We start from the raw sequence: 22,077 nt of genomic DNA, 5'->3' as shown, positions 1-22,077 counted from the left end.
TGGTCTTCAACAGAACCTTTGTTGACAAGAGACACTCACCTGAACACGACTGCTTGCTAGTGGTCTCCAACAAAACCTTTGTTCGACAAGAATGTTTCATCATTTGACACCAGTTTAAATATGTCTGATTATTGGTGGCACAGACTGGGACTGACTTCACTCGTGGACAGGTCAGTGGACAATGGACACACGTGGGAAGCCTAGTTTTCAAACTTAATAAGCACGTTTTCTTTTGATGACATCGAATTGTCTCACAAGTGGCGTTTGCTGTGATAGTAAATGTAAACAATATAATATATATAAATATAGTAAAAAACCAAAAGAAAATAGTTTATCTTGCAAGGAAACATTAAACATTAAAACCATGTTTCTTACAAATAGTTATAAGTTATTTCGTATTCCGAAACTTATATCAGCTGTGTTGTCAACAATTCAATAAATAATTGAACTTGTTTCGTAAGTCACGCCTCATTATTACCAGCACAAGAATCTTGGAAAATTATATTTGAAAAAGGCAGCAGAAGCAGTATAGAAACCGTTTTGTTAAAATGGGTAGTTAACTTTAACATGAATCTTTTGTTCCTCTTGTTAGGCCTGGCATGTGGTTAAGGCACTCGAATCCCCGTCATCCCCAAATATACTCGCCCTTTCAGTCGTAGGGGAGTTATAATGTCAAGGTTAATACCACTCTTCATTAGTAAGAGTAGCCCAAGAGTTGGCGGTGGGTGGTGATTACTAGCTGCCTTACCTCTAGTATTGAACTCCTAAATTAAGAACGATTAGCACAGATAGCCCTCGTGTAGATTTTCGCGAAAATTCAAAACAAACAAATCCACTTCTTTTGAAAAAAAGTATATTTGGTGAACCGAAGGTTATATAATCATTGTATTCAAGCATCACTTGTTGACTCGAGTAAAAAGTGGTATATTTAGGTTAAGTAACAGGTATAAATTACACTCAGCAAGTACAACATAAAAACAGATCTACTGAAAAAATCCGTCATTTATAAGTCAATAATCATGGTTTAATTAACAATTTATCTTTTTGCACGTGATAAAAATCTCGAAACACTAAAGAAACCTTTTATGGAATAGATTCAACAACCAATGAACGTCGTTTTCTGTCCAATTAACGAAAGATAATAACCATAATCATGAGGAACAGGTACTTTATCTGCTGTTCTCGCCGATTGTATTATGAATGTACTTTTTATACTATATGTCTCTGAACGTCATAAAAAAACATAGCTTAACATACATGCTTGCATACACCTCGTGATTCTAGGTAAAAAAAAATGAACGTGACCGTTTCTTTCAGGCGTTTCTTTGTGCTTTTACATATATTTAACATGTTTACGTATATTTAGCATGTTTACATATATTTAACATGTTTACGTATATTTAACATGTTTACGTATATTTAACATGTTTACATATATTTAACATGTTTGTCGCTGCTACATTGAATTAACATTTTAATTTTATTGTTCTGTTAATCTCTGGTGAGGAATAATCGTAAAGAAATTAGGTTAATTTCTCAAATAGCTGACTCTAATCACATGATTCTCAACTAATGTTCTGATAAGAATACTTCAGAAATTTTCTATTCCATATCTGATTCGTAATGAAGCGAAGAAAGAAAAAGACAACCAGAAGTAAAGAAATAATTAACTTTCAACAAATCATATGTTTGATATTTGATGTGTGTTCAGCCTCAAGAAAAATAAAATAAACATGGACATAATGTGGTTGAAATACCATCACAGATTCATTCGTTTTGAAAAGCCCTGAACAAACATTCTAGAGTTAAAGATGTCTTAAGTATATTATCAATATCTCATCTAACGTATATAAAAGCAGGTGTGTGTCACGTAACGTCACGTTTCATTTCTTGGAACAGCAGTCACAAAAGCCAAAATGCATTTGACCAGATAAAACAGTTCGATTACTGTCTGCCCATTTAATGACGGGCTAAGCGAAGAGCGCTATAAAACCTTATAAGAGTAGTAAGTATTGGTATAATAACCGTAAAGTAAAGACGCGGCGAGATCACCTAGCCTGGAGACAAGCGCATACAGTTTATGATGAAAGTAAAAACTTGAATCATTTCTGTATTAAACGATTTTACATTTCCAACGTTTTTAATAAAATCAAACAAACTAACCTCTTTAATCATAGGAGACTCGAAATAAAGAATTCCACAAATATTTTTCCAGTTTTGTTTTCTATACATTTCATTTTACACTTTCAGTAATAAAATAACGGTGCAAGCATGTGTGCTTTCCTTACAGCAAAGCCATATCAAGCTATCTGCTGAGCCCACCGAGGGGAATCGAACCCTTGATTTTAGCGTTGTAAATCCATGAACACACCGCTCTACTAGCGGGGGGCTGCTGGTGTAAGCGAATAAATAACAAAATGTAAAAGTGAAACGTATGATGACAGAAAAGTAAAGAAAGAACAAAAAGAAATTTACAGAAAACCGTAAGAAAATCTAAAAAAATTAAATTAAAATTAGATCAAAAGGATATTTACAAAAAATTAAAATACCAAGAAGAAAAAAATAAAAGGTGTAAAATGTAATTCATTAAACCCATGTGGACGCTTCCAGTGTTCGTCCCAAAATCCTGTTTTACCCTTCGGATGGTGACACCATCCATTGATGCTTCTGTCTGGTTGACTGAAAACTAATCAAAACCATGTTATTATTTACCACTTATAAACAGACTGGAAGTTTCCTGAAGTATTTTCGTTTGTTTTGAAACAAATTTAATTTCAACATGTTATGTTTGAAACTTATTTTTTTCAGTTTTTTTTTTTTCCTTTTTGAAATCTAGAAATTTGTTAACAACAATTTTAAGACAAGATGACAAGTGAAACCAAAACAAGCAAACAATAAGTCTGGTCAATCATTTAGCTAAAGAAGGGTGTGATGACAATTATGATCCAATAAGTCTGGTCAATCAGTTCGCTAAAGAAGGGTGTGATGACAATTATGATCCAATAAGTCTGGTCAATCAGTTAGCTAAAGAAGGGTGTGATGACAATTATGATCCAATAAGTCTGGTCAATCAGTTAGCTAAAGAAGGGTGTAATGACAATTATGATCCAATAAGTCTGGTCAATCAGTTAGCAAAAGAAGGGTGTGATGACAATTATGATCCAATAAGTCTGGTCAATCAGTTAGCTAAAGAAGGGTGTGATGACAGTTATGATCCAATAAGTCTGGTCAATCAGTTAGCTAAAGAAGGGTGTGTTGACAATTATGATCCAATAAGTCTGGTCAATCAGTTAGCTAAAGAAGGGTGTAATGACAATTATGATCTTAAATTTGACTTTGAAAGAGACTCTAGTGATAACAGAGAATAATCATAAAGACTCGGTTGCAGTGGTTCTCAATCAGATGATCAAAAGAGGACATCATCCTAACCAAGACCTAGTGGTGTAAAAAGACCACAAGAACGGTATCCAGAGGTAGATATAATAAATAGGCTGAAGTAGATTTTCTAGATAGGTCAGCCACATGTAATGACTTTGAGAACTTTCCCGAAAAGCAGATGCGATCCTGGTGTACACATTGAGATCAAAGGTAACTCAATGCCCCTCGAAGTAACCTCTCTTCACTACTATCAACGTGTACACGAAAGCACAAGTTACAAAGAAGACGTCTGTTTAGAGACAGCCTAGGTACCTGCATTTTACTTACTATAAGCTACTGAAGTTTCTAGCAGTGACAATGTTAGTGGACAATAACAAACGACCCAACAATGACGACTACTTCACCACAAACCAGTCTCCCTTCACACTCTTCTTTGACCAAATGTTTAACAGGGAGAGATGTGAGGCTATTTACTAAACAACGTGGGCATTCCTGATATTGAAGGGGAAAACAAAATTAAGAAAACTGAAAATATAGAAAGTGTGGTGATAATTATTAGAACATCATGACAATAATTCAGGCAGAATGAGCAAAGAATTGTGGGTTTAAAGAGTTAAGAAAGAAGAACAAAAGTAAACTTAACTGAAGACAAGAAGCTGTCTAATACTTGTAGTATGATTATTATTAAAACGGCATTGAAATAGTACAAAAATGACAGCTATGAAGTACAAATGGACCAGAGTTATAAAGTCCAAGTATATAAAAAAAAGCGCCAACAAAGTACCAAAAGAACATCTGTGACACAATAAAACACTTGGATCAGCCACATACAACTCTCTCTCTCTGCATCTATCCAAGAGCTCTTCATCAGATACCCTTAGCTACGAAGTATAGAATAGATAACCCATTTGGTCCATCTATATTTGTTACTATCATAACTATACTATCTGTGACTATGGAACCTTCATAGAGTACACGATCTATATCATTAAGTAAGAGAATAAAACAAGGTGAGTTAAACCTACAGACTATGTTGAAAAAGTATCACGAGAAGCATGTAAGACTCAATTCACAATAACTGCATAAGCGAATTGGTTAAACAGTGAGCAACAAACTACACATCTTGCTAATTATTCAAAAGGATTAGGCTTAATAACATTGAGCAATCATCCAGATGAGAGTTGTAACAGCTAGCAAACATTAATAGCTGCCTTATCTAATAGTGACACACCAAAAGAAATTTTCCAAGTCGAAGTATAGTAGTTGTGTACGACGAAAAATGAAACCTCAGCTAAACCTCTGAAAGACCTAGTGAGGCTTGACCACTTATTCAATCCTGATGCTGACTGGATTCATTGGCACCTAACCAATTCACAGATGCTATAGTAGATGATGATTTTTGAGTTACTATACAATAAAGCAGGTGATCTCCACTTGGTAATGGAAATTAAAGCTGTCGACAATGAACTGATCCAGGGATCATCAAGAAACGTTAACTACTTCTGATGGAAACCTAGAAGGTAGCAAAGGATTAGTTAAGCTGTTAAACAACTGTTTATTCAGGAAAAAATAATAACCCAAAGGTTGTATCAACTGCAAATTTCTAGAAACTGTTCCCACGTAACGCTAGAAAAAGGAAACTACAATAACTGATAAAAATACGAACATTACATCAGATACTGTATTGAATCAATCGTTGATAATATATAAAGAAGTCAATATTTTAAGGTTGAAAATACCTCATCTTTAGAAATAAAAGTGTTACTTTTAATTACTTGAGAAGTGTATTATTTCGCTAAACCAGTCCATAAGGTTTACTGATAAAAAGCCATGCAGTATATTGATTAACACTGTTTCTATGATTATGGTTATCTGACGCCATATTGTTATTGAAGATGGGAATTTCTCACAGAAATGAAGAAATAACGTGAACAGTAAGTATAAAATTATATTAAGTTGCCCTCACTGTGTGAAACTTCTCTATAGTACCTGATATGTAAGTAATTGTGCACATTGTGAACTGACTCCATGTGGAAATGTGGATTTAAGGTTAGACAATCTTTATAGTCTACGACCAATACACCTACATGGAGTGGACTTCAAGGTCACAACAACGATGGACACTCAGGATAATAAAGGCAACCAACTTGGAATGAAAAAAAAAAAGAGTATAATTCAGAAAAATAGGTGGATCAAACTGCTAATACATGAATGGAATATTCTCCAGTGAAGTAAACAATCACTTTCATAGTATCACCAAGAGTGAATCTCCTGACCGTCTATCATAGTATCACCAAGAGTGAATCTCCTGACCGTCTATCATAGTATCACCAAGAGTGAATCTCCTGACCATCTATCAAGAAAAGCCTTCCCAAGTGACAAGAGTAAACAATCACTTTCATAGTATCACCAAGAGTGAATCTCCTGACCATCTATCAAGAAAAGCCTTTCCAAGTGACAAGAGTAAACGATCACTTTCATAGTATCACCAAGAGTGAATCTCCTGACCATCTATCATAGTATCACCAAGAGTGAATCTCCTGACCATCTATCATAGTATCACCAAGAGTGAATCTCCTGACCATCTATCATAGTATCACCAAGAGTGAATCTCCTGACCATCTATCGTAGTATCACCAAGAGTGAATCTCCTGACCATCTGTCATAGTATCACCAAGAGTGAATCTCCTGACCATCTATCATAGTATCACCAAGAGTGAATCTCCTGACCATCTATCATAGTATCACCAAGAGTGAATCTCCTGACCATCTATCATAGTTTCACCAAGAGTGAATCTCCTGACCATCTATCAAGAAAAGTCTTCCCAAGTGACCAGACAGTCAGTAACAGTAAGGAACACAATATTAATAAACAGAAAATAACGATAAATATTTGATGATAGACCAGTTTAGGTAGTTTATTTTTACTGTTTATCATATATATTATATTATATATATTAACGACAGAAATATAAAAAGTTATCTCCAATTGTTTTCTTTGGTAAACTTACAATAAAGAATTGCCATACTTTCAGAAGAATGAAATCATGTCACATGAAGGGATTTATATTTTAGTTTCTATTGTTTAACAGTATAAACATCCTAATAATTAAATATGTTCGTACTAACAATGGAGTGAATACATAATAATTATTAATTATTATGAATCAAATTAGTAATGCAACCTATTAAATTTATACCTTCAAAGATTCATAGACAAATGTCTGTAAAATTAACACAGAAATTTAGTTATATAAGGTTCTAAAATGTTCATAATATGAATATTAATAGCAAAATTCGTCGCAAAATACAAAGAAATATGAAACACAATAAATATTTAACCATTTCCTGTGGAGGGTTAATAACCCTGCGTTTAAGTTTGGTATTAAGTGTAAAGAATATGTAACAAGTACGCGACTCACTTCTGGTATGTGAGCAAAATAAAAGATAAAAACTGTGTTTCTTACAGTTATTTTCTCATTAAACTTACTGCTTACTAAACTGAAGTGAATCTAGTTACTGTTTTACTTTTGGCAAAATATTAGTTGGTTACTTTACTGGATTGACAGAGTCAGTAGCCCTACGTTTTCCGCTCGTTGACAGCCAACTAGAACCCACTTGTTAACAGACCAGACAGCACTAAAAACAGTAAACCACATTTCCTGTTTACCTGTTGTGAAAGTCGAAAAACAAGCTGCTTAAAATAACTTTGTAATCTTGGCGGAGATGCTGACACTTGAAAAGCATCGTGAAAGACTATGAGACAAAATTCCAAGGAGTAGGCCATTATACAACGCAACACACTTTTCACAGTCACAATCAGCATTTGCACAAAAAACAAAACAAAAACGAATAAATTAATGTCTGCACGGTTGGCGCCACCCTTCAGAATGACACATGTTGTGTATACAAACTCAACCAAGCGTATGCACTAAAAACGTCTTGTAATTCGATTATGTACAGTTCTTCTGTATACACTTTCCGATTCCAAGGGAACAAACGTCCATCTTTATAAGAGCTACAGAACAATGCACGTTCCATTTAATTACTAACTACATACGTTTTAATATATTTACTTGTAAGTTGTATAATTCATCATGTTAAGCCTTCTAATGGAATGTAGTCGTCTTATATATGTATACATTTTAGAACCAATCATACCATCTTCCTTATTGTAAATATAAAATACTGAACTATGTATGCGCAAGTTGATGGCTAACGAGACAATACAACAACTTAACTTAAGTGACAAATATCTGAAACCTTATAATCCAAGCGCTTTCGAAAACTGGACCTTTCCTCATCAGGGCCAATCTGGTTTTGTATTTTGTCTTCAACAGTTTTTCAACCCGCATGTTTTTTTCTAATTGAATTTTAATGAATATTCACCCAGAATAAATGTCCAGATCAGTAGTGGTTGGTAAAGATGAATATTTCTGCTCACATTAGTCACAAACCAGAGCAATCTTTTATTATTGAAATGTTGATGAGAAAACTCAAAGTACAATAAGCAGAGTGTGTTTTAATTCAGAGTTAGTAACATTTATCTACCTATCTGTTAACACTTTGTAAGAGAAATGTAAACCTATTAGTTTTCTCAATATATCTTCAGGAATATTTCTGTCCTGGTGTTTAGAAAACAAGGTAGGACAGCGCCGAGCTTAACAGGCCCCTCACGAGCCAGTGGGATACCTTTTTTTTTGGAACAAAACAAAAACAAAAACTACCCAATCCGGTTTTTGTTAATTTGAAATTAAATTTTTAGACATGTTTTATTGGCTAAAAAGAAGGCATTTCCTGTACTCTTTTTAGCGTTGAAGCTGCAAAAAGTGATTTGAAGTGGAACGTAATTGAAATGTGTCAGTCGCATCACGAACTTAACGACAAAGGACAAGAAACATGGAAGTCTCCAAATTACAAGAAAAGATATTCAAGAACTGTTTAGAACAATTTTGGTAGATACTGTGTAGCAAGCGGAGTACAATATTGTGTCTATAGCTACTTTTAAAGTCTACTCATCCTACTGCTGACTATGGTGATGCTTCGATCTTCCTTACCGAGTCACAAGTGAAATCGTTCGTGTCTCAGTTAAAAGTTAAATATAAAAGGTTGGCAACTTCTTAATTAGTGATACTAAGAATGTGGCTTCATTGATATATACTGAATTTCTTTCAACCAGGTAGACCTTAGTACTAGCTAGTATGGAGACTTAAGGATGATGAATTTTAATTTAAAAATTATGAAGTAACGAACGAAAACATGTATGTTAAGCCTTATTTCATATTATGGTTGACATTTATCCTTTTAGTGCTGACTGAAGGATGAAAACCTCTTTCAGTGAAGACGACCAAAAACTCCGGATGAATGTTATATGTGGATAAAAGTTGAAAATGGTTGATATCTAACGTATTAGTTTTGTTTTAAAGTCTCTCATGGGAAATCGAGTCCCTTAATTTAGCGATGTACGTCCATAGACTTACCACTGTCTCATGACAAGGGTATTCGTTTTATATATTCAATTCGTTAGATCGACAGTTCTTGTGCACAGATTTAATAAAAATAAGTTGCCAACACCAGTTTCTCGACGTGCAGGAGACGAGAACATTGTGGATCATGTTCGATCGAATTTTTTTAGCTTTTATGTTTTTTGCTTTGAACTTTTTTATAAAACAATGACTCTGCATGTCGAAACGTTCGTGGCGTAAACTTACAATTTTTATATTCGTTTGGACTGCTTGATTAAGAAACTTCAATGTGTATTTTTGTTCATGGGCAAGGTCTGATAATGACTGAGTGGGTTAAACCTGACTCAGAAGCTAGTGGTCTGGTTAATATAATTCACCAGCTAAAAAATACAAGAAGCTTGGTCTAGCACTCTCCAGGTCGACCACTATCTTTACCTAAGTCGCCGTGCCCGAGATCCCCAGGTGGACCATCATCTTTACCTAAGTCGCTGTATCCGAGATCCCCAGGTGGACCATCATCTTTACCTAAGTCACTGTGCCCGAGATTCCCAAGTCGACAATCATCTTTATCTAAGTCCCATTGCCCAAGATCCCCAAGTCGACCATCATCTTTACCTAAGTCGCCGTGCCCGAGATCCCCAGGTGGACCATCATCTTTACCTAAGTCGCTGTATCCGAGATCCCCAGGTGGACCATCATCTTTACCTAAGTCGCTGTGCCCGAGATCCCCAAGTCGACCATCATCTTTACCTAAGTCGCTGTGCCCGAGATCCCCAGGTCGACCATCATCTTTATCTAAGTCACTGTGCCCGAGATTCCCAAGTCGACCATCATCTTTATCTAAGTCCCAGTGCCAGAGATTCCCAGGTCGACCATCATCTTTTTACCTAAGTCCCTGTGCCCGAGATCCCCAGGTCGACCATCATCTTTATCTAAGTCCCAGTGCCAGAGATTCCCAAGTCGACCATCATCTTTACTTAAGTCGCTGTGCCTGAGATCCTCAGGTCAACCATCATCTTTACCTAAGTCCCTGTGCCCGAGATTCCCAAGTCAACCATCATCTTTACCTAAGTCACTGTGCCCGAGATTCCCAAGTCAACAATCATCTTTATCTAAGTCGCTGTGCCCGAGATTCCCAGGTCTACCACTACCCTTACCTAAGTCGCTGTGCCCGAGATCCCCAGGTCGACCATCATCTTTATCTAAGTCCCAGTGCCCGAGATCCCCAAGTCGACAATCATCTTTACCTAAGTCGATGTGCCCGAGATTCCCAAGTCGACCATCATCTTTATCTAAGTCCCAGTGCCCGAGATCCCCAGGTCGACCATCATCGTTATCTAAGTTACTGTGCTCGAGATTCCCAAGTCGACAATCATCTTTATCTAAGTCGCTGTGCCCGAGATTCCCAGGTCTACCACTACCTTTACCTAAGTCGCTGTGCCCGAGATCCCCAGGTCGACCATCATCTCTATCTAAGTCCCAGTGCCCGAGATCCCAAGGTGGACCATCATCTTTACCTAAGTCGCTGTGCCCGAGATTCCCAGGTCTACCATCATCTTTATCTAAGTCCCAGTGCCCGAGATCCCAATCGACAATCATCTTTATCTAAGTCGCTGTGCCCGAGATCCCGAGTCGACAATCATCTTTACCTAAGTCGCTGTGCCCGAGATCCCAGGTCGATCATCATCTCTATCTAAGTCCCAGTGCCCGAGATCCCAAGGTGGACAATCATCTTTATCTAAGTCGCTGTGCCCGAGATCCCCAAGTCGACAATCATCTTTACCTAAGTCGCTGTGCCCGAGATCCCCAGGTCGACCATCATCTCTATCTAAGTCCCAGTGCCCGAGATCCCAAGGTGGACCATCATCTTTACCTAAGTCACTGTGCCCGAGATTCCTAAGTCGACAATCATCTTTATCTAAGCCGCTGTGCCCGAGATTCCCAGGTCTACCATCATCTTTATCTAAGTCCCAGTGCCCGAGATCCCCAAGTCGACAATCATCTTTATCTAAGTCGCTGTGCCCGAGATCCCCAAGTCGACAATCATCTTTACCTAAGTCGCTGTGCCCGAGATCCCCAGGTCGACCTCTATCGTTACCTAAGTCACGGCTGAAGCCAGAAAAACACATATTACATTTCAAATGTTTTGTACCAACGTTAGGAACTGAAATAAAGGTCAAGTAAAAATTAAAATATATAAAAATAGCAAAGTTAAGCACAAGTTAAGTACATAAATAAGTTAGCACAAAATGTGTTAAGCACGAGTTAAGTACAAAATAAGTTGGTACAATATGTGTTAAGCACACGTTAAGTACAAAATAAGTTGGTACAATATGTGTTAAGCACACGTTAAGTACAAAATAAGTTGGCACAAGATGTGTTAAGCACAAGTTAAGTACATAAATAAGTTAGCACAAAATGTGTTAAGCACGAGTTAAGTACAAAATAAGTTGGTACAATATGTGTTAAGCACACGTTAAATACAAAATAAGTTGGCACAAGATGTGTTAAGCACACGTTAAATACAAAATAAGTTGGCACAAGATGTGTTAAGCACACGTTAAATACAAAATAAGTTGGCACAAGATGTAAATAAATACAAAATAAGTTGTGTTACAAGATAAATACAAAATAAGTTGGCACAAGATGTGTTAAGCACACGTTAAATACAAAATAAGTTGGCACAAGATGTGTTAAGCACACGTTAAATACAAAATAAGTTGGCACAAGATGTGTTAAGCACACGTTAAATACAAAATAAGTTGGCACAAGATGTGTTAAGCACACGTTAAATACAAAATAAGTTGGCACAAGATGTGTTAAGCACAGGTTAAATACAAAATAAGTTGGCACAAGATGTGTTAAGCACACGTTAAATACAAAATAAGTTGGCACAAGATGTGTTAAGCACACGTTAAATACAAAATAAGTTGGTACAAGATGTGTTAAGCACACGTTGAGTAAAAAATAAGTTGGCACAAGATGTGTTTAGCACAATATATGTTAAGCACAGGATAAGTTAAGGTTAATTCAGATATAAACTAAACTAATATCTAATTTATTCATGCGATTTATATTTTGTTGTTTCTTTAATTGTTTTCATTAGTAGGATTACAGATGTAATAATTCCTTATTCGATGCCTTCTTTAGAACAAACCATAACAAGTGGTATTATTATTGTTATAAGTTCATTAAAATGCTTGTATAAATGTTATATAAAGGTTATATACTTCCAACAAAAAGTGTTACACGATTTCAATCAATTCACTGTTGCTTTTCTGAATGATCTGTTTTTGGAAGAACTAATCACGACAAAATGAATAAATATCACACTCTTCTATTCAACTTATTTTTCCGTATAATTAAAATATCTTCTTTTGCCACAAAAGACGACAGGTGGATACGTTGACTGTTTCCTTGTTAAAAAACAAAACAAAACTATTTCGAGACCGGAATTTAACGTTTGCGAGAAAACAGACTTTACAACTTCTGTGTTATAGTTAAGGCTGTCAAATTATATTTAAGGTCACGCTCTCTCCATATAGAATCCGAAACCTTACTTTTAGGTTTATAAATTTTCAGGTTTACCGCTCAGCATGACCTTGCATATCAAAATAATGGTCTCCTGATAAAGCATGATGCTTAGCGGTCGATCACTTATTCTGGAACTACTGAACTGAACAGGTTTGATTACAATATTTTAAGTAATGTATCAGAAATATAGCAAGACCATTCTTCCCTAATATTTCCATTTAGATTCTCTGGTTTTTGGTATTTCCATTTAGGTCCTCTGGTTTCTAATACTTTCATTTAGGTCCTCTGGTTTTTAATATTTCCATTTAGCTTCTTTGTTTTTAATATTTCCATTTAGCTTCTCTGGTTTTTAATATTTCCATTTAGCTTCTCTGTTTTTAATATTTTCATTTAGGTTCTCTGGATTTTAAATTTTCAGTATATAACACCTCAGGAAACGACTTCTTGTCAACTTTGGGTTTCTCACAAAGCAGCATCTAAATGAATACATGTTTATAGTTATTGTTAACATAGAATAAGCGAATTCTGTTCCTTCAATAATGTTGACTAACTTCCGACTGTCATAATCTCTTCCACTTTACTTACAATAAGTTGCTTTAATATAAGATTTTTAAGCTCTCAAAGCCCGTAGATTGGGTTAGCACTCCTAAGAGTGACACCATGGGCTGAAGTTGGACAGTCGGACAATTTACGAGGCAGTTTTCAGTCAACCAAACGGTAGTAACTAAACAATCATCTTCTAGTTTCCCAATCTTTTCTCTCATCAGCTTTTTTTCTCGGCTCTTCAGCAAGTCAATAGCTGCAGGGTTTAAAGGACCTCACTTTTTTTTATTGCTGTACCTTGAATGGAACATGTAATCTGTGGGTGGCTTGAAAGCCCAAAACTTTTACTGCTTGTGCGACACTGCTACGAATTATATCCGGCAACTTTACGAGCCGTTAACATTAGTGTGCGCTAACTTTTATGAGACATAAACTCGATTTCATTTCTGATGAGTGGTCTGAAAACAACTGGCCGACTGATGGCGTGGATTCGTTTCTAACAGCGTCTCATTTGATTTAGCACTGCACGAGACAGCTAGTGGCCCTAGTGTTAGAATACAGAAATTGTTAGCCTGAGATGAAGTGTGTAAAATAAGTTCCATGAATTTTAGGGTAGATAAGACGTATTCCGGAAGTACCATAGTACCCTTCTGTCGGTTTATCACCTAGCTTCTTTCTCCTACACTACAAGCAATAAATTTTCTAGAATTACTTTATTCTTAAAACCTAGGGATTCTTTAAATGGAGTAATGTTCACTGGACACCAGCGACTGACCTGACCTAACTTCACAATGGACAGAACAAAAGCTTTCAAGCACATCAGACAAACGTTTATCTTATTTACAAAGACAAAATAACTACAACAGTCTGTTCCTACCTGAAAACAAAAACTTATGTTTATTTTTACCTTAACTGTTAACCGCTTTAATTACAAATTTTTATTGCTTTATATATATACTCAGCTCTACTTTCATCGATTTCGGACCCAGCAGTGGAATTAACCTTTTATCAAAAAATCGAATAATAAAGCATCATCTTGATTCTATTAAAACTAAAATGAACACTGATGAACTCTTATTCAAAAACTGGAAATAAACGTAACGTAATTGATATAAAACATGTCATAGAAGTTTTTGTCATGTTAATTCTAATACAACTATACTTCCAATTTTCACATTGTCAACACAAGGTTATAAGTTACTTTATTATATAAAAACATTCTTAGACTTAACACGAACAGTACATGTAGTAGTATTGTAGCTTTGACCTCATGGAGCCTAGCTCTAAATATGATTCATAACCTCATCTCGAAGGTATTAAATATAAAACTTTAAACCGACTTTAACAAAAGTTACTCAATGTTACGGAGTTTGGTGTTGACTAAACGTATCCAAGATACTGTACACATTTGATTCCAATTTTGTGATGGATTGATCTGTTACTTGGTTTCACATTATCTACACGTCAGATTCATAGATCTGAAGAAACACGTGATCTATGCCACATGATTGAAAACAGCGCACCGGAAAGTATGTCTATCGGAAATTCCCTTGTACTAGGACATTACTCAGAAGACATTTCTGTGTTTCCCTTACCTATATATCTCTAGCAAAGTTTAATCGTGAACAAGGTCTATTTATAACATAGCTGATTAAAACACTCCAAGATTAGAAACGTGTAATCTCATAACTCCACAATAATACTGAAACGTCCACCTTTCCAATGAGCTGAATCAATCTCAAATAATGTACGAAACATTGTTTAGTCTTTCTTTCTTAAAGTCTTCTTCTGACTGTGACTGTTTAAACACTGGATTTTATTTTTGAAATTGAATTGATACAACAGACTTTATAAAAAGAATGAAACAGAATATTAACAAATGTTTATTTCTTGGGGAATGAAACTTAAAATCTGTTGATTTACAGATAAAATATTACTCATAAACAGCTACTTCACATGAAGCACTTTTCAAATTCCTCCATAACAGAAGTGCCTTAACTAGTTAGTTCTGGCTGTAGCTCCGTGTTTGAAAATTAAAAATATTGAGCTTTGCAGTTTGGGGTCGTGGGATCGTTATACGAGTAACTGTCAAAGCCCATTATTTCGTCAGACAACGGATCATTTGGGGTCATGATATGGGACGGCTAGCGCTTTCTGTGGCTCTGCGCAAATATCCAAAAAACCACACAAATACTACAACATATAAAATTTCAAAATCACAAAAATAAATCAGGCCATGGTATATTATCGTCTGGTGTAGAGATTACTATTGGATTGATTCTAAGCCTACTTCTGACATTGTTGACTAAAAACATTGAAGATGCATTTTTCTTATATTTATTTATCCATATTAAAAATTAACTTTAAAAAATAAATGAAGGCCACAACTATAATTTTAAGTGATAATTCCAGTTATGGTACCGAATAATGTTAGATCGGCTGACACATGAGTCACCAGTACATTAAACAAACTGTACACAGTATTTGGAAAAATTGGTACCTTAAGAAAATTCATATTAGTAATATTTAGATTCAGAATTGTGAAAGTCTGTACAACTGTTATACTAGACTATATTACTAGTCATTTCCTGTGTTAGTCAAGTTAAATAAGTTGCTATTTACCAAATATAGTAAGGCCAGGTGTTTCAGAAACATTAAAGTATTCATTTCAAAATACAGTCTTTGATGATATAATGAGAAACAGCGGTAAGCCTACGGATTTGTTACTCTAAAATCCGGAGTTTGATTCTTGTGGTGAACAACAACACAAAGCCAACATGACTACAAGAAAACCACTTTAACAAATAAAGATTCGAGACGGTTTGAGTAGATAACGAAATAAACTATCAAAAATTAACAACGTTTCGACAAGGTTACGCCATCATAAGGCGCCTTACAACGATACAGGATTGTCCAAACGTTGTACATCTGTTTCCTTCACTATCTACTCAAATCGTCTCAAAACTATCGACCGAAGAGACAATCAATCAATCATTATACACTCTTCTCAGAGTCCCTGTAAATACTCTCAATCATTTTACCTAAACAATATAGGATTGTACGTGAGTAACTACAAATAACTAACCTCTGTTATATGTTTCACATGCTCTAGTCCCTTCTGCACTGCGTACAATGAAGTTTACGCGCCAACAGAGCTTTATAAATGCTGGTAACAGCATCGCTGACGAAAGGCGAAAATTGATATTTAAAAAAAGTGAACAAACGTGATTTTATTTTACAACAAAACCAGGTTTGTGTTCGATTACTTTAATTCGGTTCAAATTAACCATTACATTGTCTTTGTGCTCTATTACTCAACTTGACCCAAAATGAACCTTTACAGTGTCCTTTTGCTGTATTACTCAACTTGACCAAAAATAAATCTTTATAGTGTCATTATGCTCTATTACTCAACTTGACCAAAAATGAATCTTTATAGTGTCCTTATGCTCTATTACTCAACTTGACCAAAAATGAATCTTTATAGTGTCCTTATGCTCTATTACTCAACTTGACCAAAAATGAATCTTTATAGTGTCCTTATGCTCTATTACTCAACTTGACCAAAAATGAACCTTTACAGGTTCCTTATGCTCTATTACTCAACTTGACCCAAAATGAACCTTTACAGGTTCCTTATGCTCTATTACTCAACTTGACTAAAATGAATCTTTATAGTGTCCTTATGCTCTATTACTCAACTTGACGTAAAATGAATCTTTATAGTGTCCTTTTGCTGTATTACTCAACTTGACCAAAAATAAATCTTTATAGTGTCATTATGCTCTATTACTCAACTTGACCAAAAATGAATCTTTATAGTGTCCTTATGCTCTATTACTCAACTTGACCAAAAATGAATCTTTATAGTGTCCTTATGCTCTATTACTCAACTTGACCAAAAATGAATCTTTATAGTGTTCTTATGCTCTATTACTCAACTTGACCAAAAATGAACCTTTACAGGTTCCTTATGCTCTATTACTCAACTTGACCAAAAATAAACCTTTACAGGTTCCTTATGCTCTATTACTCAACTTGACTAAAATGAATCTTTATAGTGTCCTTATGCTCTATTACTCAACTTGACGTAAAATGAATCTTTATAGTGTCCTTTTGCTCTATTACTCAACTTGACGTAAAATGAATCTTTATAGTGTCCTTATGCTCTATTACTCAACTTGATGTAAAATGAATCTTTATAGTGTCCTTTTGCTCTATTACTCAACTTGATGTAAAATGAATCTTTATAGTGTCCTTTTGCTCTATTACTCAACTTGATGTAAAATGAATCTTTATAGTGTCCTTTTGCTCTATTACTCAACTTGACGTAAAATGAATCTTTATAGTGTCCTTATGCTCTATTACTCAACTTGACGTAAAATGAATCTTTATAGTGTCCTTATGCTCTATTACTCAACTTGACGTAAAATGAATCTTTATAGTGTTTTTATGCTCTATTACTCAACTTGACGTAAAATGAATCTTTATAGTGTCCTTTTGCTCTATTACTCAACTAGACGTAAAATGAATCTTTATAGTGTCCTTTTGCTCTATTACTCAACTTGATGTAAAATGAATCTTTATAGTTTCCTTTTGCTCTATTACTCAACTTGACGTAAAATGAATCTTTATAGTTTCCTTATGCTCTATTACTCAACTTGACGTAAAATGAATCTTTATAGTGTCCTTATGCTCTATTACTCAACTTGACGTAAAATGAATCTTTATAGTGTCCTTATGCTCTATTACTCAACTTGACGTAAAATGAATCTTTATAGTTTCCTTTTGCTCTATTACTCAACTTGACGTAAAATGAATCTTTATAGTTTCCTTATGCTCTATTACTCAACTTGACGTAAAATGAATCTTTATAGTGTCCTTATGCTCTATTACTCAACTTGACGTAAAATGAATCTTTATAGTGTCCTTTTGCTCTATTACTCAACTTGACGTAAAATGTATATTTATAGTGTACTTATGCTCTATTACTCATGTTACGTTGATAATTTATTTCGGAGGAGTATCCACATTATTACGTTATGTATTACTACTTCCAATAACATGAAATTTGACAGAAGTTAATTAAATGTTAATATTTATCAAATTTATTATACTTGCCAGCAATATTGATAAAAACAATTTCCTTTGTAAACACAAACATATTTTAGTATACAAACATAAAAACAATACAATTTATAACAACGGTTATTACTGATAGTTATTTCAAATGATTGTAAAACTATTGTGTTCAAAAATTAACTTACAGACAACACTGAGTTTTAAATCCAATCTAGAACTGAGAGTTAGTTTACCAACGATCCAGGTCCATGACAAACAAATTAATTCGAGTTGGTATTGTTTCAACTTGCTTGAGCGAGCTAGACTCACAAAGTTCACTTCTTACCGATGAAGATATTTAATGTCCTCGCAGAAATAGTAACGCTCGAAGTTATTCACTGAAGTTGAATGGTTTGCAATGTTCAACATCTATAAAAGTCCTGGTCAAATTATGTAGTTTTCCGATTAATAGACGTCACAATTATAGCTTTATAGGCCTATAGTACATTGACTGTAGCTGTCCAAAAGACCTCAAACGTTTATAGAAATTTCGACATTCTTTTAGCGTTGTTACATTAAACAAGTATTGTTAATTGTTACACTCAAGAAAGTTCCACAAATTTTGAGAATAGGCAAAACTTGTGCAATATACAGTCAACAACATACGTCACATGCAAAACCCATACAGAAAGAAGCGTAGACACTAAAATAAATGTACAACAGCAATGGGTTACACTTAACTTCAGTTAAAAATTAACTTATACAGTGTCTTCATGTTTCATACCTCAATTTGAGTTAAATTAACCTTTACAGTGTCCTTATGTTTCATATCTCAATTTGAGTTAAATTAACCTTTACAGTGTCTTCATGTTTCATATCTCAATTTGAGTTAAAGTAACCTTTACAGTGTCTTCATGTTTCATATCTCAATTTGAGTTAAATTAACCTTTACAGTGTCTTCATGTTTCATACCTCAATTTGAGTTAAATTAACCTTTACAGTGTTTCATGTTTCATACCTCAATTTCAGTTAAAATTAACCTTTACAGTGTCTTCATGTTTTATACCTCAATTTGAGTTAAAATTAACCTTTACAGTGTCTTCATGTTTCATACCTCAATTTGAGTTAAATTAACCTTTACAGTGTCTTCATGTTTCATACCTCAATTTGAGTTAAATTAACCTTTACAGTGTCTTCATGTTTCATACCTCAATTTGAGTTAAATTAACCTTTACAGTGTCTTCATGTTTCATACCTCAATTTGAGTTAAAATTAACCTTTACAGTGTCTTCATGTTTCATACCTCAATTTGAGTTAAATTAACCTTTACAGTGTCCTTATGTTTCATATCTCAATTTGAGTTAAATTAACCTTTACAGTGTCTTCATGTTTCATACCTCAATTTGAGTTAAATTAACCTTTACAGTGTCTTCATGTTTCATATCTCAATTTGAGTTAAAATTAACCTTTACAGTGTCTTCATGTTTCATACCTCAATTTGAGTTACAAGTAACCATAAGTGTCCTCATGCTTGTTACTTAACTTAAACTAAAATTAACATTTTAGAGTGTCCTTATGCTCCATTATTCAACTTGAAGTAAATTTCACCTTTACAGTGTCCTTTGTAGATTTCTGTAATTGTCCCGCCCTTTTCACACGAGGCTCTTCGTAATTCACATATGCTGGTATAGGTGACGTTGTCAGAACCACATAAGAACCGAGGCCGTGTTTTAACTGGACATTGCTTTCTGCAATGAACACAGTGAGGTTGGAAGTACTGGTCAAGCAGACAAGTCTTCCTTCCTGGACATCTAACTTTGTTACAGCTGCTATCTGTGAATAAAATTATTCTATTTGTAACTATGTGACTTTCCAGTATTCACGCACACACACCAGCTTCTATAAACAACACCAGCATTTGTTCAGGAAGTCTGATTATTGAAATAGCCACAAACTGAGGTATCTGGACAAACGTATAAACACTATAAAACAGAAGTAGTAAAAAGACAGGAAAACTCTTTTTACCAACTAGCATTAAACAATAATATCTACCACTAGATAAACTGTTAACTATGATATATGGTTTGTATTCATCAAGTATACATATATATATAATATACTTCTATTTATATGCAAAAACGGCTCGTTTGGGCTGAGTTTGTCAAAGTAAATATTGTAATTATGATATAACAATTAAAGTAAAAAAATATTACAATGCACTGTTTGTCAAAGTAAGTATTGTAATTATGATATAACAGTTAAAGTAAGAAAGTATTACAATGCACTGTTTGTCAAAGTAAATATTGTAATTATGATGTAACAGTTAAAGTAAGAAAATATTACAATGCACTGTTTGTCAAAGTAAATATTGTAATTATGATATAACAATTAAAGTAAGAAAATATTACAATGCACTGTTTGTCAAAGTAAATATTGTAATTATGATATAACAGTTAAAGTAAGAAAGTATTACAATGCACTGTTTGTCAAAGTAAATATTGTAATTATGATATAACAGTTAAAGTAAGAAAGTATTACAATGCACTGTTTGTCAAAGTAAATATTGTAATTATGATGTAACAGTTAAAGTAAGAAAATATTACAATGCACTGTTTGTCAAAGTAAATATTGTAATTATGATATAACAGTTAAAGTAAGAAAATATTACAATGCACTGTTGTCAAAGTAAATATTGTAATTATGATATAACAGTTAAAGTAAGAAAATATTACAATGCACTGTTTGTCAAAGTAAATATTGTAATTATGATATAACAGTTAAAGTAAGAAAGTATTACAATGCACTGTTTGTCAAAGTAAATATTGTAATTATGATATAACAATTAAAGTAAGAAAATATTACAATGCACTGTTTGTCAAAGTAAATATTGTAATTATGATATAACAGTTAAAGTAAGAAAGTATTACAATGCACTGTTTGTCAAAGTAAATATTGTAATTATGATATAACAATTAAAGTAAGAAAATATTACAATGCACTGTTTGTCAAAGTAAATATTGTAATTATGATATAACAGTTAAAGTAAGAAAGTATTACAATGCACTGTTTGTCAAAGTAAATATTGTAATTATGATATAACAATTAAAGTAAGAAAGTATTACAATGCACTGTTTGTCAAAGTAAATATTGTAATTATGATATAACAGTTAAAGTAAGAAAGTATTACAATGCACTGTTTGTCAAAGTAAATATTGTAATTATGATGTAACAGTTAAAGTAAGAAAGTATTACAATGCACTGTTTGTCAAAGTAAATATTGTAATTATGATGTAACAGTTAAAGTAAGAAAGTATTACAATGCACTGTTTGTCAAAGTAAATATTGTAATTATGATGTAACAGTTAAAGTAAGAAAGTATTACAATGCACTGTTTGTCAAAGCTTATTATAGCTGGTACACCTTAGCAACTTTCCATTCGCACCCAAACCATAAAGGTAACAATAAGGTTGCTATTCAACAACAAATGAATCTGATAGTATCATTTCGTGATCATAATTGTTGATAGTTAACTTGAAAGATTACGACATACCATCAAATTTGTAAACCCACCTCGACAAGGACTAAAATACGCTACTTCCAAGTTTGAATTTCTCCTACAGCGAACCTTCAACAGTTTACAGACGTTTCTGTAGGTCCTCCCATCACTCCCACACACGGCCCCTGCTCGCCGCTTCAGTTTGGGGCATTTTGGTCTGCAAACACACTTTGGTTTACCACGTTTCATCTTGCATGCCCTTTCATCCGGGCATTTCACGAACTCGCACGAGTCTGGGAAAATAGTAATAAAGTAGATGCCACATGAGCATATTTTTAATTCTCAAATAAAAATATTATGTTAATGTTATTCAGTATATAAAATGGACTCTTCTTTACTAAAAATTAAATCTATTAACATAAGTTTAATTTCGAAATTTAAGTTCTGAAAAAGGAACAGAAAGCATGTAAACTTACTATCGACACATGTGTGTTTATAAACACGAAGTTCAAATATTTTAATTTATCTCAGTTTACTAAATCACTTATTAATTTATTGAAGAGACATGTTTCCACGTTCCAGACTTCCCTTGACAAACCG

General features: G+C 34.0%; 1 protein-coding gene across 2 annotated transcripts in view; it reads right to left on the bottom strand.

Moving 5' to 3' along the window:
* The window catches only part of LOC143249938 (follistatin-like), a 62,597-nt gene that overhangs the window by 4,445 nt on the left and 36,075 nt on the right, over positions 1-22,077 (bottom strand). For both annotated transcript variants that reach the window (XM_076500557.1, XM_076500558.1), the window contains 3 exons: positions 21,552-21,770; positions 19,590-19,814; positions 40-267 (listed from right to left, as the gene is read on the bottom strand). In XM_076500557.1, coding sequence (XP_076356672.1) covers positions 40-267; positions 19,590-19,814; positions 21,552-21,770 — 672 coding nt within the window. The remainder of the gene's footprint in view (positions 1-39; positions 268-19,589; positions 19,815-21,551; positions 21,771-22,077) is intronic.

The sequence above is a fragment of the Tachypleus tridentatus genome, chromosome 4, assembly GCF_004210375.1.
Source record: "Tachypleus tridentatus isolate NWPU-2018 chromosome 4, ASM421037v1, whole genome shotgun sequence".
In the NCBI taxonomy this organism is placed as follows: domain Eukaryota; kingdom Metazoa; phylum Arthropoda; class Merostomata; order Xiphosura; family Limulidae; genus Tachypleus; species Tachypleus tridentatus.
This window is presented reverse-complemented; position numbering and strand designations above follow the sequence as displayed.